The sequence below is a fragment of the Rhinatrema bivittatum genome, chromosome 9 (assembly GCF_901001135.1).
Source record: "Rhinatrema bivittatum chromosome 9, aRhiBiv1.1, whole genome shotgun sequence".
Lineage (NCBI taxonomy): Eukaryota > Metazoa > Chordata > Amphibia > Gymnophiona > Rhinatrematidae > Rhinatrema > Rhinatrema bivittatum.
The window spans coordinates 43,356,930-43,383,688 of NC_042623.1; the positions used below are offsets into that span (position 1 = coordinate 43,356,930).

At 39.6% G+C, this 26,759-nt stretch overlaps 1 protein-coding gene across 6 annotated transcripts in view; it reads right to left on the reverse strand.

The window, feature by feature from the left end:
• Positions 1 to 26,759, reverse strand: part of ORC5 (origin recognition complex subunit 5) — a 320,424-nt gene that overhangs the window by 169,754 nt on the left and 123,911 nt on the right. For all 6 annotated transcript variants that reach the window (XM_029616273.1, XM_029616274.1, XM_029616275.1 and 3 more), the window contains 3 exons: positions 18,642 to 18,694; positions 6,851 to 6,963; positions 2,770 to 2,817 (listed from right to left, as the gene is read on the reverse strand). In XM_029616273.1, the coding sequence (XP_029472133.1) occupies positions 2,770 to 2,817; positions 6,851 to 6,963; positions 18,642 to 18,694 (214 nt within the window). The remainder of the gene's footprint in view (positions 1 to 2,769; positions 2,818 to 6,850; positions 6,964 to 18,641; positions 18,695 to 26,759) is intronic.

Genomic DNA, 26,759 nt, shown 5'->3' on the forward strand with positions numbered 1-26,759 from the left:
GTCAGAGACACGAAATACATATATATTATTCGAACATATATACATATAAGCATGTTAGGAAGGGATAGGAAGGTCTTCACTCCGTTGTACATTTTTCACATTCTGCTATCTAAAATATACAAATCAAAATGCATTAAAGTAAGTTTAACTGAGCTACATAACATACGCCACACTTTTCATTGTGAAAAAGGATATTCCAAAAGTAATTAAGAATAAAACTCCAAAGTCTTGCTGAATTTTTTTTTATCTAATTGAAAGCCTAACAAGTCAGTCAACTTTACTACTTTAAAAAAAAAAGTTATGAATCAATCAACTGGAAAGGTGCTATATTCACTGTATAATTTTCAATCTCTTAAAATCAACAAATATAGTAATTTTGCATTAAAAATTGCACAAAGATGTTGTGTTTAACTTTGTACCATGTAGCAACTGTATCAGCTTCTGTTCACTTAGAGACTCATAGTAACATACAATTTGGTCAGAGGTACCTAAACCTTTGCACACAAAACTATTGAGAGATCAATTTATAAGCTGTTGCAACCTGAGTATCTGAACAGGACAGATTCTGCCAGGAGAAAATTAGGGAGTGGAGCTGAAAACAAGAACCATCAACAGTGTAGTAAATAAAAGGTAACATTATCTAAAATTAGAAACAGTCTTCTTGTAGTCAGCAAGATCTAGATTAGGAAAAAAACAAACCTTATTTTCTGAGCTCTTTCAAGTATTATAGTAGAAATCCCTTTTTCAACAGCCTTTAGTTCTCTGCAAAAAACTGTCTGTGACTGTCACCCTAACAAAGCACAGTATTAACTAGCAGTAAAAAGTGGATATTTAATTAAACATAATAAAAACAAAATAATGCATCTTCTTCTAAGTAAAGAAAATTAGCCACAAGAAACATTTACACAATCAAATGAATGAAGAGGGCAAAATGATTTTCAAATTCAACTGAGCAATAATTCACTATCAAAAATACATCAAAAGATCATCAACTGTGCACAAAAATCAAGAAGCTAATTAGACAGCACTCCTCAGCAGATAATTACTTGCACAATAACTTTCTTGCATTGCTGGTTTGTCTCTAATCAAAATCAGTGTCCAATGCAAAACAAATATGAAAGATGTTACATCAGTGAAACACGCCAAACATTAAGGGCATGGTTTCATCTTCGTAAATATAAACCACCACGTTACAGGAAAGAACAGAGTGACAACTTAGTAGGTGAATATTTTTCAAAGGAAGATCACTGCCTTAACAACCTCACAATAAGAGTACGTAAAGGAAATTTCAAGAGTACACAAGAATGCAAAACACTTGAAATTCAAAGGAATCAAACGCTTTGAACCAAGCACAAAATGACAAAGACTCTGGCTCTCTTACTACTATCAAATACAGACCTTTGAAACTGTAAGGAGAATTACTACTTACCATATTTGATAATTTTGTTTTCCTTAGTGTATACAGATGGACTCAGGACCAGTGGGTTATGCACCTCTGCCAATAGATGGAGACAGAGCAAGCTGACTTGTCAGTATATATATAGTAGAGTGGCTCTTCTCTGCTCTCCTGTGTCCACTTCAAGCTTGCCCCTCACCTCCTCTTCTCCACATTGCTGGCTACTGCCACATGGACAAGAGAAGGCTGAAGCAGGAAGCAGAGCAGCTATTTTCTGCTCTTTTCATCTTCAAAGTGTTTACTGAAAGCTAGCACCACGGAATATAGGAACCCCTGCGCCCTTCACATAGTAATAGTCCATAGAAGACCAAATGATCCAATCAGTCTATCCAGCAAGCTGCACATTGTGGCAACTACTGCTCTGTGCAGGTTACCCCCATTCTGTTTGGGTAGCAACTGCCACAGTGTGCAAGTTATCCCCAAGTCTTATGTTAAGGGTAGTAACTGCTGCTCTGTGCAAGTTTCCTCAAACCTCATGCTGCACATTATAAAGGAGTGCTCCTCTCTACAAACTAAGAGGAAGAGTAAACTTTGAACTCCGTTAACAAGGCAGCTATTGCTTGGCTTTGTGAATCTGCTTGAAGACTATGTGCACAAGATAACATAATACAACAGTAAAAGATAAAACAAACATAAAAACAGCAACCCCTCAAATTGCTAACATAAATCAGCCCCCACCACCATTCATCAGATCTTACATCTAAAACGTTAAATTAAATGAAGAGTAAACCCTAATAGCAATCAAATTATTTCCAAAAACACCACACTTTATATATCTTTATATCTTTTCTAAATTTCTGATAATTAGGCTTGTGGCGCACAACCAAGGTATATGGTAGGCAAAGTCTGCCTAGTTATGTCTAATCTGATTTCTATTGGAGATGGTCCACTTGAGAACAAAGGGCCCTGGCTGGTTTATAGCCATGGATAAAGTCTGTAAAATAATTTGGACCACCCTCTATAAAACGCTGTAAAAGTCAAGCATAAAATCTTGAACTTGACTCTGCTCGACATTGGTAACCAATGAATATTTACCACTGGAGTCACGTTATCAGACTTCTTTAAACCATAAATCAGTTTAGCTGCATATTCTGTAACAGTGTTGTATATATAATGCTAGGACCTCTTTCTATAAATGTATTTACACTCATTAGAACACATGGTGCTCATGGGGCTATAGCCCAGGAAAGTCTGGTCTAATTGAGTTGGAAGCCCAAAAAGGGGAGATAGAAACTGTAGGCTCCATCCCCCTTCTTCTACCTCTCCAAGAAAAAGTTTGTAGAATATTTCTCTACTAAAGCAGAAACAAATACCTTTTCATGTTTTTTCAGAAAATTTGTCTTCTTAATTTTCCCATGGTGCTGAAAAACAGGAATACAACACTAAGCATTTTTTTTTTAGTTACAGAATAGTAAAATGACATTAAAATGATCATAGCAGCAGTATTAACAAAACATGATTGAACAATTATTAGACACCCCCCCCCCCCAAAGGTTACCAGGTACCATTTTCTTTCTAGTTTCAAATGTCATTCTTCATGCAAAAGAGAGTTGTAAGCTTCTGAATATTCTTCCTACAAAGTTATGAATCTAAAATAACATGTGGTGATGTGAGGCTGAACCTCTTCAGAATACTGTACCAGCAGCACTTTGATATCAGGCATTAATAAAGCATGAGCAATGACCTCAGGACGACGGCGGCTTCTGCTTGGACTTTTTTTTAAATAGTTTCCTCCTGCCTCTTTGTACTTCCAGGGCAACTGGAACTAGGGCTGGGTTCCTGACGTCAGAAGCCTCCATGCACAACTACCTGGGGATATATCCTTGATTTTATATCCTTCCCTCTAACATACCTAGTCTGGTCAAAACAGTGACAGTCTTGGGTTGGAGACCATGCACCAAGCCTCCTTCCCGAATCCTACATTCGCAAGCCCAGATACAGCCAACAGGTCACGTTAAAGCAGCCAACTAAAAGCTTTCAGTCTTGGAACACATGCTTTGGAACAACATTTCCTTGGACATCATGTTGGAATTTAAACAAGAAGTTCCAGAGGAAGGTAGAAACCTGGTTATTTCCAGCTTGACTAGACAGATGGGCAATTTGTAACCTGTTGTAAGCTGGTCGGTCATGGTCTGCTCTTTGTTTTTTTAGCTCATTCGCCTGATATATATTACCCTAACTAAGCTTGATACTTCACTTAGATGCAGCTCCAGCACTGCTCTCTACATCAATGGTGGGGGTGGAAAGTAACTAGAACCAAAAAGTTACTATTAAGGGCCAAGAGTAACAGATAAGTATGAGAAAAAAATAAGTGTAGAAGCTTGCTGGGCAGACTGGATGGGCCGTTTGGTCTTCTGCCGACATTTCTATGTTTCTATATATTCTTGGCTGTGAGATTTTATTGTGAACATCACTTTGGGTGATCTATTTTTGGACTGGGAATAAAGTATAACAATTTTCATTTCACATTCAAGCTCTTTTCACAATAAAATCAGATTAAATCAATCCCACTCTACAAAAACAAAACATCTACAGAGAGCAAAGGTTGAACTGAAAAACTGATTTCATAAAACAAAGTTAAGTCTTTCTTCTTCTATAAGAAATGAAGTTTTAAATGTGCACTAAACTTACTTTGGGAAATCAGTATATATACTCCCAAACTTACTGTTATAAACTGAATACATATAATTGCAGCGCACAGCAGTAAATGTGCAAGATTGTACTCATATTCACTAACTTACATAGTGTAACTACAGGCAGCAAGGCAGCTACACAGCTCTATTTGTGTTGATCTGGAACAATTGCAGGGGGGGGATGGTCTGGTGAAGAGAGAGAGACTGGCATGGATGGACTGGTGGAGGAAGAGAGATTTGCAGAGATAGACTTGTGGAGGGACCTATTGGATGAGAGAAAGAGAAACTAGTAGGGATGGGGAAAGGAGGGATGTTGGAGACAGGACAACATCACTAAAAAGGGAAAGGTGGAGAGGGGGTTTGGTGCACATATTTCCCTCTCAATTACCACCTCCAACAAGGGTTTTTTTCTTTATTTTCTTTATTCTTTTTAAAGAAAATCACCTGTAAGAGAATTACCTGTAAGCCCAGGTAATTCAATGGCTCTCTCCATATATGCAGAGACAGGAAACCCTAGGCCAATTTCAATAATCTAGCACAACTACCACTAAAATTATTCAAAAGCAAATCAATAAAAATTCTTCTATATGGGAGTGAAGTCTGGAGTCTATACAGGACAGAACAGAATCTCAATATAAAACCTGCAGCTCAAGTTCTACAATACCCTGTAATCACAGAAACACCCCCAACAAAGGCTGCAGAGCAGAACAAGGACATTTCCCCTTACAACTCACCACAGAAAAATAATATTCATAATCTGATGTTCTCAGTAACAGCCACACAAACTCCCTCACTACCAGGAAAATTGTATAATATATAATCTTGTAAAAAATGTACTCAGAACCTATAAGAAACCTGCCAGAACACAACACCCTAACTGCCAGACTCAAACGTCAACAACCGTACCTATGAAAAGGCAACCCTGCAAATATTATACCAGGCCCTAAAACACCAATTCATCTCCTATTCGGAAAAGAGAGTATGTCAGACTGCTATAGATCCCTATACAAAAGCTACAAGCTAGCAGAATACTTCACCTCAGTCACATGCAGAACAGACTCTCACCAAATACAGAATAAAGAGACCATCAAGTGGAAATACACATGTGCAGACAAAAATTGAACTGGAAACCACAAAACTCAGACTCTGTATGCAGTGCAACAATGGAAAAACAAATCGCCATACTTCATAAAATATCAAATATAATCAAGAAATATAAACCATCATAACAGTAAAACCATAATATTAAAAAGAATAATTACTTCAAAACAGATCATGACTAGAATGAAAAACTCATAAAAATGTACCAAACACCAATAAAATATTTAAAAACAGAAGATAAGTCAAATAAAAATTAACACTAATAGAGAAAAATTCTTCTGCTCTCCATTACTGGGAACTTTGATTTCCAGTCACCCTACGATGTTCTGGATTAGTGGGATGGGGAGGAGGCACATAGATTTTATCCTCTACCATACATACACATGCACTCTCGAATACTCTCTCTCATGTACCTACTCACTCCCACATGCATTCATACTAGCAGGCTCCTTCACACACACACACACGGGCTTTCAATCCTGCAGGCTCCCTCACACACATACACAAGCTCCTTTTCTCTCACACACATTTTCTCCCTCAGGCTACCTTATGCATACATACACACATGCTCAATATTTCAGGCTCCTTCACACACATACACACTTCCACATGCTCTCTCACACACAGACTCTCACTCTGGGCCTCCCCCCTCTCGTCTGGATTTCTTCTTTAGTGCTATGGGATGGGGTCCGCAGTGGCCTGCCATGCCTCTTCTTTAGCCACTGCAGCCGCACTTCCCATGGACCCGCTGTTATGATCTGCTGCCTCCTAGAGGTCCCACAGACCACAGGTTGGGAACCACTGTACTATAGTATTTTATAATCTGTGTGTATCAGTCCATGCAGATTATAAAACGTAAGTGCATGTGTTTTGGTATGCAAATATTTTACAATGCAATGAAAGTGTACACTTTCTCCATTTTATAAACATATATGCATATATTTTATGCACAAAAACTATATAAAACATAGGCGTAAAACCTTGATTTACACATGGAAGTAAAATATGCACGTGCAATTTAAATTATCAGTTTGCCAATACCACCACCAGTTCACCCGCTCCGTTTCCAGTTCATAGAGACCCTTCTAGTACTTCATCCTGAAGTCCCCCAGGTCACATAGATCTCCCATCCAAACATAGCAGGCAAGTTTCATATCAATTGTGCTAGTTAATTAGCAGGTGTAAATCTGCACGAATAAGTTGCCTAATATGTTTGCATAAATCTCTTATAAAATAGCAACTTCCGTGCATATCTCTTGGCCCCTCCACATAATGCCCTTAGACTGCTCCTTTTTTGCACTGAAATATGCACTTGAAACCAAAAACCTATGCGTACTTTTTAGGTTTATAAAATATGCACATGAATACAAGCTACTTATGCATGTAGAGGCTAATTTTATATACGCAACTCCTTTGAAACTTTTCTCATAAGTGATTAGAGATAAACGTCCGGGCTCAACAAAATAAGTAGATATGAAATACATGGTGAAAGAATGAAAGTAAGTTATCTACAGCAGTCTAAGGCTCAGAAGAGATGACCTTAAATCAAAAAGCTTGGGTTTGTTTGCTGTTTTAAACAGACTGTGTTAAATACAATAAGTAAAACCAATAATACTGTTACATTAATACAAAGAAATAGAAATTGATGAATCTAAATTACCTTAAGGAAGAATCTTTTGTCTGTCCTTGCAGGGTTGTACGAAGCAAGGTATGCAGCTATTAGAAGGAATTTGGAGTAATAAGGAAGTTCTACATGAGCGTGTGCAGAAAGTCCTATTAAAAAAAATAAATTATTATTTTATTTCATTCAAAACATGAAAAGCCCAAAACTGATATTTCAAGGTGTCCCTCATTTGCAGTCCTATATAAGAACATAAGAATGCCATACTGGGTCAGACCAATGATCTATCGAGCCCAGCATCCTCTTTCTTCTCCAGGCTGAAGAGCCCTAACCCGTTTAGCCTCACCTCAAAGGAGAGTCACAACGTTCCCTTTACCATTTTGGTTGCGCTCTCTGTACCTTTTAAAATTTCATTATATCTTATTTGAGACGGGGGCAACCATAACTAACTACACACAGCACTCAAGATGCAGTTTCACCATGGTTAGATACAAAGTCATTAGGATAGCCTTTTTTCATTCCTTTACAAGTACCTTTTTATTTATTTTTATTTTTTTTCCTGGCTAGTAACGCCTTATATGGAGTCTAGCATAGGGATGGTGAACTCCAGTCCGAGTGCCACAAATAGGACAGGTTTTCAGGATTTCTACAATGAATATGCATGAGAAATATTTGCATGCACTGCTTCCACTGTATGCTAATCTCTCTCATATGTATGTATTGTAGATATCCTGAAAACCTGGCCTTTTTGTGGCATTCGAGGACTGGAGTTTGCCATCCCTGATCTAGCATCATGTACCTAGAGTCTGGATTATTCTTTATATGCATCAGTTTGCACTTGTTTACATTAAATGTCATCAGTCATTTAGACACCCAATCCCCTAGTTTCACAAGGTTCTCTTGTAATTTCTCACAATCCACTCAAACAACTTGGAAAAAAGATTTGTGTAATCTGCAAATTTGATCACTTCACTCCCTCTTCCAGATCATTTATAAATATATTAAAATGTACCGGTCCCAGTCCAGATCCCTGAGGTATACCACCATTTACTTTTCTCCATTGAGTGAAATGAACATTCAAGTCTTAACTGTTTCCTATCCTTTAGCCTTCTATCCCATGACTTTTTAAATGTCCTGAATCCTCTCTTATGAGGATCACTGTCAAATGTCTTCTGAAAATCAAGGTACACTATGACTCACTTGGTCAACCTGGTCAACATGTTTGCTAACCCGTTCAAAAAATTGAACAGATTTGTAAGACAAGATGGCTCTGCCCCATTTATCTATCCAGATGGCCAGTAAGTTTGCTCTAAAGAATAGTTTCTACCATTTTGCCTTGCAAAGAATTTAGGCTCACCAGTCTATAGTTTCCTGAATCATCCTAAAGCCCTTTTAAAAAATGGGTGTTACATTGGCCATTCTCTAACCCTCAGGTACCATAGCTAATTTGAATGAGAATTTAGAGATTACTAGTAATAAGCCTAAATTTTCATGTTTCCTTCAGAATTCTGGTATGCATAATATCCACTCCGAGTGATTTACATAAGAACATGCCATACTGGGTCAGGCCAAGGATCCATCAAGCCCAGCATCCTGTTTCCAACAGTGGCCAATCCAGGCCATAAGAACCTGGCAAGTACCCAAAAACTAAGTCTATCCCATGCTACTGTTGCTAGTAATAGCAGTGGCTATTTTCTAAATCAACTTAATTAATAGCAGGTAATGGACTTCTCCTCCAAGAAACAGCTACACTAATTGCACTAACCACATCCTCTGGCAACAAATTCCAGAGTTTAATTGTTACTCTTTAGTTTGTCAATTTGCACTATTACATCTTCCCAGTTCACTGTATGTTTGATTCAGTTCCTCTAGATCACCCCCCCTCAAAGAATTTTTCTGGTGTAGGCATCTCCCCAACACCCTCCTCAGTAAAGGTTGAAACAAAGAATTCATTTAGCTTTTGTGCTATGGCCTTGTCTTCCCCTAACCACCCTTTTTTACCCCTCAGTCATCTTGTGCTCCGATCGACTCCATCACAAGAATTTTGCTGCAGACATACTTGAAAATGTTTTAATTTCGCTTTGTTATAAGAACATAAGAAGATACCACACTGGTCAGACAGAGGTTCCGTCAAGCACAGCATCCTGCTTCCAACAGGATAGAATATCTGGCAAATTCCTAAATATTAAATAAATTCCATGCTATTAATGACATTAATAAGCAGTGGCTATTTCTTAAGTCAATTTGATTAATAGTAGTTTATGGACTTCACCTCCAGGAAATTGTTCAAACCTTTTTTAAACCCAGCTACGCTAACTGAATTCCAGAGCTTAATTGTGCGTTGAGTGAAACAAATGTCTCCAATTTGTTTTAAATGTGCTATTTACTAACTTCATGGAGTTCCTCCTAATCTTTGTATTATTTGAAAGAGTAAATAACCAATTCATATTTACCCATTCTAATCATCTCATGATTTTATAGCCCTTTATCATATCCTCCCCTCAGCCGTCTTTTCTTCTAAGCTGAACAGCCCTAACCTCTTTAAGCCTTTCCTCAGAGGAGCCATTCCATTCCCTTTATCATTTTGGTCACCCTTCTCTGAACCTTTTCCAGTACAGCTATGTTTTTTTTTGGTTGTTTGTTTTTTTTTGGGGGGGTTTTAGATGTGGCAACCAGAACTGCACAGTACTCAAGATGTGGTCTCACCATGGAATGATACAGAGGTACTATAACATTCTCCATTTTATTCACCATTCCTAATAATTTTTAAATTATATGTTTGACCTCATTAAGTCAATGTACCTGTTTGTGTATAATAAGTACATCATCTTGTAAACCGCTGTGATCTTATTTGGAATGAAGGTATATAAAATGGCTATATAAATAATAATCTCTAACATTCTATTTGCTTTTTTGACCGCTGCAACACACTGAACCGCTGATTTCCATGTATTGTCCACTATGACACCCACATATTTTTCCTAGGAGGTAATTCCTAATATGGATCCTAACAACCTGTAATGATAACATGGGTTACTTTTCTCTATGTGCACCACTTTGCACTTGTCCACATTAAATTTCATGTGCCATTTGGGTTCCCAATCTTCCAAGGTTCTCTTGCAATTTATCACAATCTGCTTGTGAAAGAACTCTAAATAATGTTGTGCCATCTGCAAATTTGATCACTTAACTTCCAATTTTTGAAGGAAGTTTTTTTGGCTAAAATTGCTTCTTTCGCCTTGTCTTTTAACCATGCCATCAGTCATTTGGCCATCCTTTCACATTTTTTAAAATGTGAGGAATACATCTGGACTGCATTTCTAAAATGGTATTTTTAAACAATGTCCACATATGTACACTCAACCTTTGCAGCTGCACCTTTCAGGTTTTTCTAAATTATTTTCCTCATTTTATCAAAAGTCTCCCTTTTGAAAGTTTAGTGCTAGAGCTGTAGATTTACTTATTGTCCCTCTTCCAGTCATTAAGTCAAATTTGATCATGTTATAAACACTATTGCCAAGTGGTTCCACCATAGTTACCTCTCGCACCAAATCCTTTCTACTAAGAATTAGATCTAAAATAGCTCTCTCGTCAGTTCCTTAACCAATTGCTACATGAAGCAATCATTTATTCCATTCAGGAATTTTACTCCTCTATTATGTCCTGATGTTAATCTTTTTATATTCTCTTTTAGGCCTTTTTAATGCTTTATATCAAGTTTGCCAAGGCTTACGTTCTTTCCTATTTCCTTCATTTGCATCCATCTTCTAGTTTTTGGAAGATGTACATTTGGTTTTAATAGTCACATTCACCTCACCATTTTATCATGCAAGCAATCATTTGGTCTTCTTTCTACCTTTTTTTTTTAATGCATGGAATACACTTAGTCTGGGCTTCTAAGATATATTTTTGAATAGCATCCACATCACATGTAAAGTTTTAACCTTTGCAACTGTTGTAAGCCACCAATTATTCTTATAGGTCTCCACCATGTGTATACTTAATTTTTAACTTAACAATTAATACATGATTTTGTTTTTATATAACAAAAACTTTTTTTTTTTTTTTTTTTTTTTTTTTAGAGTAAAAGACCTCAGTACAGGTAAAGAATATGATATTTCAAATTCTAAGTGACTAGTTGTTACAATCACAGGTCTAAAAACCTCTTATTTTTTATTTTTATTCCAAAAAATGCAAAAATATTTGTCTTGTAAATTCTTTAATGATTCCTTTTTTTTTAAACCACTAAATTGCACATTTTTTTAGAATTTTATAATTATGCCACTTCTTATATGAATTTTATTATATGAATTTCAATCAAATGGCATTGCCACTTTTTATATGAATTTCTTGAAATGCACTTTAACCAGAGATTTCAGCGTTTTATCTTTTGACCAATGTCTTTGATCATAAATCTTACCCAACATACAAAATGAATCAACTGAACACTTATCTTTAAACTTGCTCCATAGTTAATTTTTTCAAAGAAGGAAAGCTGAAAATACAAACAAACCTGCCCTGATGCAGTGTTAGCGAAACATTGGCAACGTTGGCTGAGGATAAACATACAACTGAGGCATTAATCTAATCGAAAAGAAAAAATTAACTATGGAGCAAGTTTAAAGATAAGTGCTCAATTGATTCATTTTGTATGTCAGGTAAGATTTAAGATCAAAGACGTTGGTCAAAAGATAAAACGCTAAAGTCTCCGGTTAAAGTGCATTTCAAGAAATTCATATAAAAACTGGCAATGCCATTTGATTGAAATTCATATAAGAAGAAATTCATGTAAGTGGCGGCATAATTATAAAGTTCTAAAAAAAACAAATATTGTGCAATTTACAGTGTTTTTAAAAAAAGAAGTATCATTAAGGAATTTACAAAACAAAATGTTTTGCATTTTTTTGGAATAAAAATAATAAGAGGTTTTTAGACCCGTGATTGTAACAACTGGTCACTTAGAATTTGAAACATCATATTCTTTACCAGTACTGAGGTCTTTTCCTCTTTGAAAAAAAATTTTTGTTATGTAAACAGGTTAGGACTTTTTAGCTTGGAGAAGAGACGACTGAGGGGGGATATGATAGAGGTGTTTAAAATCATGAGAGGTCTAGAACGGGTAGATGTGAATCTGTTATTTACTCTTTCGGATAGTAGAAAGACTAGGGGGCACTCCATGAAGTTAGCATGGGGCACATTTAAAACTAATCGGAGAAAGTTCTTTTTTTACTCAACGCACAATTAAACTCTGGAATTTGTTGCCAGAGAATGTGGTTCGTGCAGTTAGTATAGCTGTGTTTAAAAAAGGATTGGATAAGTTCTTGGAGGAGAAGTCCATTACCTGCTATTAAGTTCACTTAGAGAATAGCCACTGCCATTAGCAATGGTTACATGGAATAGACTTAGTTTTTGGGTACTTGCCAGGTTCTTATGGCCTGGATTGGCCACTGTTGGAAACAGGATGCTGGGCTTGATGGACCCTTGGTCTGACCCAGTATGGCATTTTCTTATGTTATGTTCTTAAACAAAAAAAATCATGTATTAATTGTTAAGTTAAAAATTAAGTATACACATGGTGGAGATGTATAAGAATAATTGGTGGCTTATTTACACTAGTTACCGTAACTTTGTTTATCATCAATTAGAAACTAGTTACCTAATTTTGTGAACCTTTGCAACTGTTCCTTTTAATTTTTTCCTAATTTCTTCATATTATCGTAGTCTCTCAATTTAAAATTAAATGCTACTGGCAGTAGTTTTCCGTAATTTCCTCACTTCAGTGATAATGTTAAATTTGATTATGTTATGATCAATATTGCCATTCAGCCACACCACTATTACCTCTCTTACCAAATCCTGCATTGTACAGAGGATTAGATCCAGAGTAGTTCCCCCCCCCCCCTCCTTGCCAGTTCCAGGACCAGCTGCTCCATGAACCAGTTATTGGTGTCATTTAAAAGTTTACCTCCTTAGCATGTCCTGATGAGATATTCACCTAATAAATACTGGAGTAACTGAAATCTGCCATTATTGTGGTTCCTAATTTGCTAGCTTGCTAATTTGCTAGATTTCACTGTCCGACTCTTTTTCCTGGCAAGGCAAATGGTAGTTTACCCCCACTGCTATTATCTTCCCCATCACACATGGAATTTCTATCCATAGAGATTCTATATTACATTTTTATCTCTTGCAGGACTTTTATCCTATTTGACTATGCCATCCCTCCTCCAATTTGATTTGACCTATCATTTCAAAATAATGTCTACGCTGATATCACAGTGTCCCAATGTTTATCCTCCTTCCACCAGGTCTCTGAAATGCCTCTTATCTTCATCTTTGTTCAATGCAATATGTTCCAGCTCCCTAATCTTCAGACTTCTGGCATTCAAACATAGACAATTCAAAGTATGTTTTTTAATTATATTTACAGCCTGCCTAGCAGTTGAATAGGTAGTTTGGAATCATATCTGTCTGTTCTTTATTTAAATCCACCTGGGCAACTTCTGCTCAATCACCTCTCTAGCGAGATGTTTTAACTTCCCACTATACCAGTATCCTTTGAAGATATCTCATTCCGAATCATGCACTTCCCCATGATTTAGTTTAAAAGCTGCTCCCTCTCCTTTTCAAACATTAGTTCCAGCAGCTGAGGTCCATCCTGGTTAAGGTGGAGTTCATCCTTTTGGACTAGCTCCACTTTCCACAAAATGTTGCCCAGTTCCTAATGAATCTAAAACCTTTTTCCTTGCACCACCACCTCATCCATGCACTGATATTCTGGAGTATTGCCTGCCTCTACAGTCCTGTGAGTGCAAAGGAGAGCATTTTGAAAAATGCAATCCTGGAGGTTCTGGATTTCAACTTTCTATCTAAAAACCTAAATTTGACTTCAGGAACCTGCCTCCCATGTTTTATGTCATTGCTACCCATGTGTACCCTGACAACCAGCTCCTCCCCAACACTGTCTAAAATCCTATCTAGGTGGTACATGAGGTCCAACTCCTTCACATGAGGTAGGCAAGCTATCAAGCAATCCTCACACCCACCAGATACAGAGCTATGTGCCTAATGATTGGATCTCCAATGGCTGTTCTAATCATTTCCTCCTTTGCATATGCCCCTGGAGAGGCATCCTTGGTGCTTCACCTGGAGGAAGGGCACTAGCTACAGGATTGTTTCCTGTCATACCAAGGTGATGCTGTTCTTCCATGTGACCATGCTCCTCCAAGGCAGTACAGGGGCTTGCAGACTGGAAGTGGAATTGCTCTATGTCCTTGAAGGTATCTATATACTTCTCTGTCTGCCTCAGTTCCTCCAGGTCTGCCACTCTAGCCTCCAAAAATTGAACTCTGTCTCTGACAGCCAGGATCTCTCTGCACAAGATGCACACATACAAGCTCTTACCAATTGGTAGATAATCATATATGTGGCATGCTAGGCAAACCACTGGATAGCTCCCATCTTGCTGCCAGACTGCATTGTTCTATACAGCAAAAACAAAATAGGAAAAGGATAGCAGTACAAATTGAAAAACAGAAGGTGTTTTGCCTTACTTGGTGTAAAATGCATTATAGAAAAGTCTTATTGGGAAAGATCTGTGAAAACACTAATTTCTATTGATAAAGCTGTGATCCAATACAGAATGTCAGGCTCATTAAGCTCTTCGATGCAAAAAAAAAAAAAATTGTAAGTGATCTATTTATTGGGTCACATTATAAAAATGAAATGTTTTCCTTCAATTAAATACAGTGATACAATGTAGTCCCTCATCAGGTTATGGGACGAGTTCAGACTGAGGAGCTGCCTAAATCAGTGTTTTCCAAGCAGTGTGCATTAAGATCTGATCAGGTGTGCCATGGAAAAGTCGCATCTGCCTGATGCGCAGATCCAGACCAGCATCTGTGCTCTGCTCTCAACACCTTACAGCAATTAGTCACCAACAGTGGATCTTAAAAATACACAGGAGCTCCTTTCTGATGTAATCATGCATGCCTCTTCTTCCTAACTACAGAATGAGATCTAGAGTGTGGTAACTAATGGGTATCATGCCCATGGATATCCAGGCCCCTCTTTGTGCAATTCACACAGTTCACACCTCATTCTCATTTTCTCCCTCCCTCCTGAGCCTCCTCAGTCCATCCAGCCTCTGTCTTATCCCCAAGCTGAGAGACAGGAGGAGTATGCACTGTGCACTGAACGTTGGGAGCAGCAGGGGCTAAGGAACTCTGGCAGCTACATTCAGCAACCAAGGTAACTAACTGAGCCAGCTGCCTACACCAGACTGACTTCTTTTCTCCTGCAGCGAACTGGTCCATTGTGATAAGTTCATCTGTGTCTCCTTCCTTTGTTTCAAAATTTGGCAGAGATAGTGGTAGGGCTTTCAATGCTTCCTAAGCTCTTCTTTTGATCATATGAGCCCTCTCCATGTCTGCCTTGCCCGCCCCAAGGAGGCTGGGTATGTCGCACAACAATTTTTTGTTATTGTAAATGTGCCTTTGGCTTGAAAACATTGGGAAAAGCTGGTCTCAAAGACAGAGCATTGCTCTTTTTAACAGTAACTGTTTTTACTAAAACTGTATTCCAATTAAATGTAACCAATTCTGCACCAAAGAAATCCTGTCAGTGGACAGATGAACAAGGGAAAGTCTGCATTCTTGCATGATTTCTAACTAGCTAAGACTAGTATTACACATGGAACAAATCTTTCAGCTAAAGAGAGTTTCAAGTCCCTATGAAAGGCTTCATAAACCTTCCAAACTCTCTGGACAGGAGCTGATGGTACTTTAGATCCTTCTCCTGCTGCTGTGAGGTATATTTTTGAAATATGAATTGAAGTTTTTGAGATGCTAGGTGGTGCCATCATATTTAAGTTAACAACAAAATAAGTAAAAGGTTCAGTTAGATTATGAGCGATTGGATTACCTGAAGCAGCTAGTGCAAATCCCTTAGAATTACTATATTTCACTGATGTAGCTATTCAGAATGTTTGTGCAAGGAGCTTTCAGAAAAATTTAAAGAATAAAAACAAACTTTAAAACAAAATTGTACTTTGTAACAAGGAAATTTCTATCAGCTCACGACCTGCCTAGGTAACACAATCTGTTACCTAGGCAGGTCATTCTATGCACTGTGCAGTATTGCCAAAAGTTTCACACAAGATTAGTCATTCAATGATATTCCAGTGAAGTTGTCATTCCTGAAGTTATTTATTGTGTTCCCTTGTAAGTTTAAGGCTCTGGGGAAGTCATGTTAGCAAAAATGTTGCAAACTACCTCACCATCCCTGGATCTGATTGATCCATGATTTATATTACAGATGGCAGCTCACATAATATTTTTTCACCATTTTAATTTATGACTGTTTATTTTTATCTATATTTCTTCATTTTTAAGTGTACATCGCTTTTATTAATCTGTAAGGAGAGGTGAGTCATCAAATTTAATAAGCTAAACTAAAAATGTCAAAAGAATCCAGTTAGATCACATTCCGGGAGAGGTCATTTATGAAAATGCTTTTAACATGGCCAAGTCCAGAGTTTCAGGGGACCTGCTTAAAAAAATTGAAGCAAAACCTTTGAAAGATATCAAGTTGAAACTACCATCAGTGTGATATTTTTGAAATCCTGAACAGCAGGCAGAGAACACACCTTTGTTTTAATTGCACAAACCTGATGCAACTGCTGAAAAATGCACAATTGTTCTAAAATGTACTTATCACAAAATTAATTAAGCCATTGGGCATCTCTGTAATAGATCAACATCACTAAAATTATATCAAGAGCTTGCTAAGATCTCTGAAGGCAACATTCAATATTGCTATAAATTCAATAAACATTATATAGGAGCAGGATAAAAATGGATGATTCACTGAATGTGACCTAGAACAGTGGGGTAAGATTTCAAATTTTTTTCTGGCAAATACCCACCATATTATTGATTTCAGCAGGCCATTATACCTCTAGTATTAATACAGCAAAGTGAATGAATGGTCTTTTTAGTTCTGGCTATGGAAACTGAACTTACATGTGCTAACTAAAGGGTGGGGGTTTTTTTGTTTCTCTAGATCTTTAATTTATGGTTCTTTAAATTTCAAACACAAATGCTGGCGAGACATTTATAATACAGCCCTCATTACAGATACAAGGACCACCCTTAGAGTAAGCAAAGCTGCTTACCTGTAACAGGTGCTCTCCATAGACAGCAGGATAAATCAAACATACAAGTGATGGCACCAAAATGGAAACGCTCTCTCAGAGCTTAGAAAGACCAAGGTGGTCATTCTGAGCATGAGCTGGTGTCCCATGCAGCCAATGCCACATAAGTCTTCTCAGTCCTTTAAGCAAGTTAGTCTTCAACTTGCGGGCGTTCCAAGCTTACATGCAATGGTATGGAAGAGACAGGGAAAAAACTTTGAAAGCCAAACTTGCAGGCGTTCCAAGCTTACATGCAATGGCATGGAAGAGACAGGGAAAAAACTTTGTAAGCCAAACTAGGACAAGGGATTTTTAAAGCTGATAACCTTGCTCCTTCTGGCCACAATCAAAAGAATGAGTGGAATTTTTTTTCCTGATTATTTTTCCTGTACTGCCCGTATCTGTTTACAGTATATTTTCATGACAAAATTTTTGTTTTCACAAACTGAAACACCTGTTACCAATATCACTTTTGTTTTAAATGAAAACAAGAATATTTCTCTATGTGTATGTGAGGACCTTCATAATACCCCATGGTGAAAATACTGAATGTAAATTTCAGCAATGACCCGTCTGAGGTTGCCTTACCAAAACAAATGGGCGGAAATTCATTTGTCGTCGCCTGCTGAAATTTGCCAAGAGGTGACATGCTCATCTTTGCACACCTTCTCCAATACTGCCTGGATGTTAGGGCAAGGGAGGACGCCGCGTTTGTGCAGGTGGTATTGACTGGACCACTGGTAGCCTCCTGCCCTTTTCCAGATTAGCTTTGGTACATCCAACTCGTGGGGATTGACCTGCCTGAATGCTAAGGATGGAGAAATTACTACTTACCTAATAATTTCCTTTCCTCTAGTAAGGGCAGGTCAATTTCTGACCCACGCTTGGCTGCCAAAGTTTTAATTTGTGTTTAGCCTTTCCTTCTGGCAAGCTGTGCAGAGTATGTTTCCTGCTCTTTATTGAAAATGGGTACGTGGCTTCTCTAGCCCTTATTTTGCTACATATGTTCCTTCTTTTGCCTGAGCTCAGGGTTCTGCTGGTTGAGAAACATGAAGAGCTAGCTGTTAATAATAATGTTCAAGAATAATCAGTTTGTCCACAGTTTGGCTTTTCCAGAGAATACTGGTGGGCTGTCGGGGCGGGACCATATGGCCGTGACGCAGCTTTTGCTCAGTCTCCATCTGCTGGCAGAAGTGCATAACCCACTCATGGAGATTGGCCTGCCCTTACTAGAGGAAAGGAAATTATCAGGTAAGTAGTGATTTCTCCAATTTTACTATATGTATATTTTGAAAAATTTAATTATAAAAAACTGAACATGCCAAAATATGGGTCTTTGTCAGTTTCTATCCTGACAAACTTGTCCCATTCTTTTTTTTATTTCACTGCAAGTTGGTTCTTGCTTTCTTGGGATTTTGTTCATATGTTGAATCCCATTGTATCTAAAGAATGCATTCTGTGTGTTAATTATCTATCTGATCTGTGAGCCTTTGGTACACCCTTGTTCTTCTCCCTGAATTCTTTAGAGGTTTTGTTGCCTCCTTTTACTGCTTACCCACCAGGTACAGATCAGATAATACATGCAGAATCACCATCTTGATTATGTTTGTCCAATTTATATATCACTTTCAATAATACCTTTCAGTTGGTTAGCTTCTCTGTCTTCTTGCTGTATTTTCTCCCACTGTGAACTAAAGACAGAAATACAAGTTTAAGATGATTAAACCAAAGCACCATGAAAAATTCTCTATATTTTTACAAATTATTTTATACTCCTGACATATTAAAATGTGCATGCAATTAAATGGGTTGGACAGAATTATACATACATTTATTGATTACTTCATAATGAAAAAATAAAAGATTATTGATAGGGTCAAAACATCTTACCTTGGAACCAAAACTGGATTTTGTTGTAAATGTCAAGTGAAATAAATTTAATGTTTTGTTTTTATGATGCATTAAGTAAAATGTAATCATCATAATACATTCAGCCCATGGCAATGAGCTGCTCTGCAAGAAACCTGAACTGGATTTCCAAATTCTCACTCTGGCTTCTCAGAACAAGAGAGACTGGAGATGCTGCAGAGGCAATGCTCAGAGCCCTCATGGGAAGAAGTCCCAGCAATGGGGTACATCTTTAAAAAATACGCGATCGCGTACTTTTGTTCGCGCACCAGGTGCAAACAAAAGTATGCTGGATTTTATAAGATACGCGCGTATCTTATAAAATCCGAGGTCAGCGCGCGCAAAGGGGTGCACATTTGTGCAACCTGCGCGCGCGGAGCCCAGCAGCGCTGCCTGTTCCCTCCGAGGCCGCTCCGATTTCGGAACGGCCTCGGAGGGAACTTTCCTTCGCCCTCCCCCCACCTAACCCACCCCCCCCCGACCCTATCTAAACCCCCCCCCCACCTTTGTTGGCAAAGTTACGCCTGCTGTGCGCCGGCCGGCAGCCCCGCTCCGTCCTCCGGTCCCGGGGGCTGGTCCGGAGGCCTCGACCACGCCCCCGAAACGCCACATCGTTTCGGGAACGCCCCCAGACACGCCCCCTCCCACAAGCCCCGGGACTTAGGCGCGCCGGCAGCCTATGCAAAATAGGCGCGCCAGCGGCCTATGCAAAATAGGCGTGCCGGCACGCAGGCCTTTTAAAATCCACCCCAATGTGTACAAGCTGGCTTAAAGTGACTTCTTCCAGATCCTGGGGAAGAGGGGAGCCAAAATCTCACCCTCCAAGTCAAAGAATACCATTGCAATGGCTTGGATAAATGGAAGCATGAATGGCATTAAAATTGTAGAAAAAGAGGTCAGCCCAATGGCTACTTAGAAGTGCTGTACACTGCTACATTTAGGACCTGATCTCCATTCCCAGGTTAGGTCTTTCATGCCTCAGGCTAGCTGGAACTGGGGATCTCTCCTGGGGAGAGATCATCCATGGGCTGCAGGGACTATAACTGCAGGATTCCAGAAAGAACTCTGGCACGTTGCCCCCGGCCAAGGATCATCACTGCAACAATTGCATTAAGTGAATTGGGAGGGGATATAAGATTAAGGAAAAAAATCCCCGAGTAATTGCAAATGAAAGCTCATGCCATGGCAACCCAGTCCTGGGTCTGATTAAGCTGGAAGCCCAAAGAAGCAGGAGGAAACTGTTGGACCCCACAAAAAAAATAAATAAATATGTAGAAAAGGAACCATCCTGTGGCTCAGGCCATAGAACAGAGGATCTAAGTCTGAATCAACCATCCATTGAGGCCAATCAAATATGGGCACAGAGCAGAGGAAGTTCGCTCAGGCCCAGGCAAGGAAAAAAGACAGCACCTGTCAGCTAGGGGTGTGCATTCGTTCCCTACGAATTGGCAATCCGCAACGTATAGGGCCATATTCGTTGTATTCTTGGGGAAGCGAAATGTATCGCGATTCCCCATGAGTACAACAAATCTTTGCCGAATTATTTGGCTGCCTAAAGGAGCCAATTTAAACAAACCCCCCCCCCACCCTCATGGCCCCCCCAAGACTTACCAAAACTCCCTGGTGGTCCAGCGGGGGGTCCGGGAGCCATCTCCTGCACTCACACCCTCAGCTGCCAGTATTCAAAATGGCGCCGATAGCCTTTGACCTACTATGTCACAGGGGCTACCGGTGCCATGTACAGGGGCTGACCAATGGCACCGGTAGCCCCTGTGACATAGTAAGGGCAAAGGCTATCGGCACCATTTTGATTACTGGCAGCCAACGGCCCGAGTGCAGGAGATTGCTCCCGGACCCCTGCTGGACCACCAGGGCTCTCTCTCGACGCCCTTCTACTGCTGCTGCTGGGGGCTTGCGTAGCTGCGGCCAGGGCAGGTGAGCAGGGGCTGGGGGAAAGTTTGCCCGGGACTGTGAAATTTCATCTCTCTCTGCTGGGGCTTGGATTGGATTGGTTTGGTCTGGGACCGTGAAATTTTGTCTCTCTCTGCTGGGGCTTGCCTGACGCTTGGATTGGGTTGGTTTGGGACTGTGAATTTTCGTGTGAAATTTTGTAATTTGCCGCCTACCCTGATCCTGGCGTTAGTGTGAAACCTGGCGTTAGTGTGAAACCACACTAACGCCAGGGTCAGGGTAGGCGGTAAATTAGCAGGTAAAAGACACGGCAAGATAGCAGGTTAAAAAGGAGATAGTTGGGGTGCACGTTGCTGTATGGGAGGGAATAGCTAATCGGGTCGTTTACATACATATACATGCCGCGGGCGGAAAGGGATACACGTTGAGTAAAAGAAGCGGTAAGGATCGGTAAAAACAGATAGTGAATCGCGGGTTAGACTTAAGCGGCCAAATTGTGAGTACACAGCGGGTTAGAAACGGGGTAACTGCAGCCGCGCTTTACTGTATCGGCCTGCAAGAGAGCAGTAAGTCACTCTAGCTGACTAACTGAAGTTAGACTGTTTGTATTTCCCAACCCTCCTACCCCTCACTCATCCTTTAATTTATAGGCAGGTGCCACTTTCATTAAAAAAAAAAAAAAAAAAAAAAAAAAACCACACCACCACTACCATAAACTTTACTGAAAATTTGATCAGACACCTGTAGGCCACTACCAGACATATAGTGAATTCACTAATACATTTAAAGGACGTTAGACACATTCCTACTCCCATAGCAACCTAAAACTTAACTAGGTACTGATTAAAATTGAGATGAAGGAGGCAGTCCAGCAGCAAGAGGGGGGCTTCCCAGTCTTTTGCATCGAGTGTCACATGTAAATAAAATAAATAAATAAATAAATAAATAAATGAATGAATGAATGAATGAATGAATTTGTACCCACTGGTGAGAAGTACATGTGCATGCGATGCAAAGAGCTCCTGGTTCTCAGAGAACAAGTCCGATCTCTGGAGGCTAGAGTGGTAGACCTGGAGGAGATGAGGCAGACAGAGGTATATAGATGAGATCTTCAGGGACATAGTAGCCAAGTCCCAACTTCAGGCTGGCAGTCCTGGTGCTGCCTTGGAGGAAGAAGGTCTCATAATGGGAGAGCACCAACCAGGTGTAGCAGGAAAGGATCCTGTAGCAAGGACCTGCTCTCCAGGTGATGCACTATCCTTTCGCACCGAGGATATCTCCCCAAGGCCTACTTGCCCAGGAGGGAAGGGTTAGGTCAGCCGTCATAGTAGGTGATTCGATTATTTGGAATGTAGACAGCTGGGTGGCTGGTGGGCGTGAGGATCGCCTGGTAACATGCCTACCTGGTGCGAAGGTGGCAGGCCTCACACGTCACCTAGATAGGATTTTAGACAGTGCTGGGGAGGAGCCGGCTGTTGCGGTACATGTGGGCATCAACGACATAGGAAAATGTGGGAGGGAGGTTCTGGAAGCCAAATTTAGACTCTTAGGTAGAAAACTTAAATCCAGAACCTCCAGGGTAGCATTCTCTGAAATGCTCCCTGTTCCACGCGCAGGTCACCAGAGGCAGGCAGAGCTCCAGAGTCTCAATGCGTGGATGAGACGATGGTGCAAGGAAGAGGGATTCAGTTTTATTAGGAACTGGGGAACCTTTTCGGGAAGGGGGGAGTCTCTTCCGAAGGGATGGGATCCACCTTAACCAGGGTGGAACCAGACTGCTGGCACTAACCTTTAAAAAGGAGATAGAGCAGCTTTTAAACTAGAACAAAGGGGAAAGCCAACAGTTGCTCAGCAGCGCATGGTTCAGAGAGAGGTATCTTCAAAGGATACTAATGATGCATTAGAATTAGGGCATCCCGACAGTGAGGTTCCAATAATAAGAAAAGTAGTCCAAGTGCCTGTAACTAAAAACTCACCTGACCTAAAAAATTCTAACTTATCCCTATCAATTAAAAAGCAGAATGAAAATAGAAACAAAAAACAAACTTTGAAATGTTTGTATGCTAATGCCAGAAGTCTAAGAAGTAAGATGGGAGAATTAGAATGTATAGCAGTGAATGATGACAGACTTAATTGGCATCTCAGAGACATGGTGGAAGGAGGACAACCAATGGGACAGTGCTATAACGGGGTACAAATTAAATCGCAATGACAGAGGAGCACCCAGGAGGCGGTGTGGCGCTTTATGTCCGGGATGGCATAGAGTCCAACAGGATAAACATCCTGCATGAGACTAAATGCACAATTGAATCTTCATGGGTAGAAATCCCTTGTGTGTCGGGGAAGACTATAGTGATAGGAGTATACTACCGTCCACCTGGTCAAGATGGTGAGACTGACAGTGAAATGCTAAGAGAAATTAGGGAAGCTAACCAAATTGGTAGTGCGGTAATAATGGGAGACTTCAATTACTGGAAAATACGAAAGTGGAACTCAAGCAATTTTTTATGTATAGTAGCTTAAGAAGGTGTCAGCAAGCCTGACGTTGTGTTGTTCCGGTTGAAAAGGTTGAGATGTTACGTCCTTTTGAACGGGATAAAGACTCTTGTTTATATGTTCTTTACATGCCCCTGAAGAAGCTAATCAGTGAAACACGGGCCGTGTTGGGCTATTATATGTAAAATAGAATTCTTCAAGAGTCTGTTTTTCAAGAATGGAGGACTATTTTTAAAAGAAAAAGCAAAAAATCTACTAAAATATTTTTGAAAACATTAAAATTTAAAGGTGAATGATTGAAAAGACCGGTTGGTGTCTTTGAAAAAGTCACACAACGTCAGGCTTGCTGACACCTTCTTAAGCTACTATACATAAAAAAATTGCTCGAGTTCCACTACGGGATTTTCTGATTTTGGTTGCGGTGGTTAACTAATGACTCCCTTCTGATAAGACTTCAATTACCCCAATATTGACTGGGTAAATGTAACACCGGGACACGCTACAGAGATAAAGTTCCTGGATGGAATAAATTATAGCTTTATGGAGCAATTGGTTCAGGAAACTATGAGAGAGGGAGCAATTTTAGATCTAATTCTTAATGGAGCACAAGATTTGGTGAGAGAGGTAACGGTGTGGGGCCGCTTGGCAATAGTGATCATAATATGATCAAATTTGAATTAATGACTGGAAGGGGGACAGTAAGCAAATCCACGGCTCTTGTGCTAAACTTTCAAAAGGGAAACTTTGATAAAATGAGAAAAATTGTTAGAAAAAAAACTGAAAGGAGCAGCTACAAAAGTAAAAAGTGTGCAAGAGGTGTGGGCATTGTTAAAAAATACCATCCTAGAAGCACAATCCAGATGTATTCCACACATTAAGAAAGGTGGAAAGCAGGCAAAACGATTACCGGTATGGTTAAAAGGGTAGGTGAAAAAAGCTATTTTAGCCAAAAGATCTTCATTCAAAAATTGGAAGAAGGATCCAACAGAGGAAAATAGGATAATGCATAAACGTTGGCAAGTTAAATGTAAGACATTGATAAGACAAGCTAAGAGGGAATTTGAAAAGAAGGTGGCCATAGAGGCAAAAACTCACAGTAAAAACTTTTTAAAATATATCCGAAGCAGAAAGCCTGTGAGGGAGTCAGTTGGACCGTTAGATGATCGAGGGGTTAAAGGGGCACTTAGAGAAGATAAGGCCATCGCGGAAAGATTAAATGATTTCTTTTCTTCGGTGTTTACTGAAGAGGATGTTGGGGAGGTACCCATACTGGAGAAGGTTTTCATGGGTAATGATTCAGATGGACTGAACGAAATCACGGTGAACCTAGAAGATGTGGTAGACTTGATTGAAAAACTGAAGAGTAGTAAATCACCTGGACCGGATGGTATACACCCCAGAGTTCTGAAGGAACTAAAAAATGAAATTTCAGACCTATTAGTAAAAATTTGTAACCTATCATTAAAATCATCCATTGTACCTGAAGACTGGAGGATAGCTAATGTAACCCCCATATTTAAAAAGGGCTCCAGGGGCAATCCGGGAAACTACAGACCGGTTAGCCTGACTTCAGTGCCTGGAAAAATAGTGGAAAGTGTTCTAAACATCAAAATCACAGCACATATAGAAAGACATGGTTTAATCGAACAAAGTCAGCATGGCTTTACCCAAGGCAAGTCTTGCCTCACAAATCTGCTTCACTTTTTTGAAGGAGTGAATAAACATGTGGATAAAGGTGAACCGGTAGATGTAGTGTACTTGGATTTTCAGAAGGCATTTGACAAAGTTCCTCATGAGAAGCTTCTAGGAAAAGTAAAAAGTCATGGGATAGGTGGCGATGTCCTTTCGTGGATTGCAAACTGGCTAAAAGACAGGAAACAGAGAGTAGGATTAAATAGACAATTTTCTCAGTGGAAGGGAGTGGGCAGTACAGATCCCTCAGGGATCTGTACTGCCCACTCCCTTTTCAATATATTTATAAATGATCTGGAAAGAAATACGACGAGTGAGGTAATCAAATTTGCAGATGACACAAAATTGTTCAGAATAGTTAAATCACAAGCAGATTGTGATTTAACAACCACGCCTTCTCTTGCTCAGACAAACAGTAGAGTCTTTTTATACCTTAGAGTCAGTTATGTGGCTCGCCACTAGAACAACATCTCTAGCTTTCTGTTCTTTATGCAGACGATCTCTTCCAGTTATCCCCATGTTAAACCCCCAAGTTAAACCATGTTACTTGGATCCAAGTTTGCTCATCCTTGTTTTAATGTAATACATTCTTTTGCACAGGTTTTTGTTATAATGTAAACCGAAGTGATTTGTAACTTATTACAAGAATATCGGTATATAAGAGTCAGAAGTAAATAAATAAATAATTAAATTGCAGGAAGACCTTGTGAGGCTGGAAAATTGGGCATCTAAATGGCAGATGAAATTTAATGTGGACAAGTGCAAGGTGATGCATATATAGGGAAAAATAACCCATGCTATAGTTACACAATGTTAGGTTCCATATTAGGTGCTACTACCCAAGAAAGAGATCTAGGCGTCATAGTGGATAACACATTGAAATCATTGGTTCAGTGTGCTGCGGCAGTAAAAAAGCAAACAGAATGTTGGGAATTATTAGAAAGGGAATGGTGAATAAAACGGAAAATGTCATAATGCTTCTGTATCGCTCCATGGTGAGACCCCCACCTTGAATACTGTGTACAATTCTGGTCGCCGCATCTCAAAAAAGATATAATTGCGATGGAGAAGGTACAGAGAAGGGCTACCAAAATGATAAAAGGAATGGAACAGCTCCCCTATGAGGAAAGACTAAAGAGGTTAGGACTTTTCAGCTTGGAGAAGAGACGACTGAAGGGGGATATGATAGAGGTGTTTAAAATCATGAGAGGTCTAGAATGGGTAGATGTGAATCGTTTTTTTACTCTTTCGGATAATAGAAAGACTTGGGGGCATTCCATGAAGTTAGCATGTGGCACATTTAAAACTAATTGGAGAAAGTTCTTTTTCACTCAACGCACAATTAAACTCTGGAATTTGTTGCCAGAGGATGTGGTTAGTGCAGTTAGTATAGCTGTGTTTAAAAAAGGATTGGATAAGTTCTTGGACGAGAAGTCCATTATCTGCTATTAATTAAATTGACTTAGATAATAACCACCGCTATTACTAGCAACGGTAAAATGGAATAGACTTAGTTTTTGGGTACTTGTCAGGTTCTTATGGCCCGGATTGGCCACTGTTGGAAACAGGTTGCTGGGCTTGATGGACCCTTGGTCTGACCCAGTATGGCATGTTCTTATGTTGGCACAAATGCAGAAGGTCACTCCCGGACCCCCACTGGACTTTTAGCAAGTCTTGTAGGGGGTCAGGAGGGTCCCCCAAGACTTGCCAAAAGTCCATGGTGGTCCAGCGGGGGTCCGGGAGCACTCT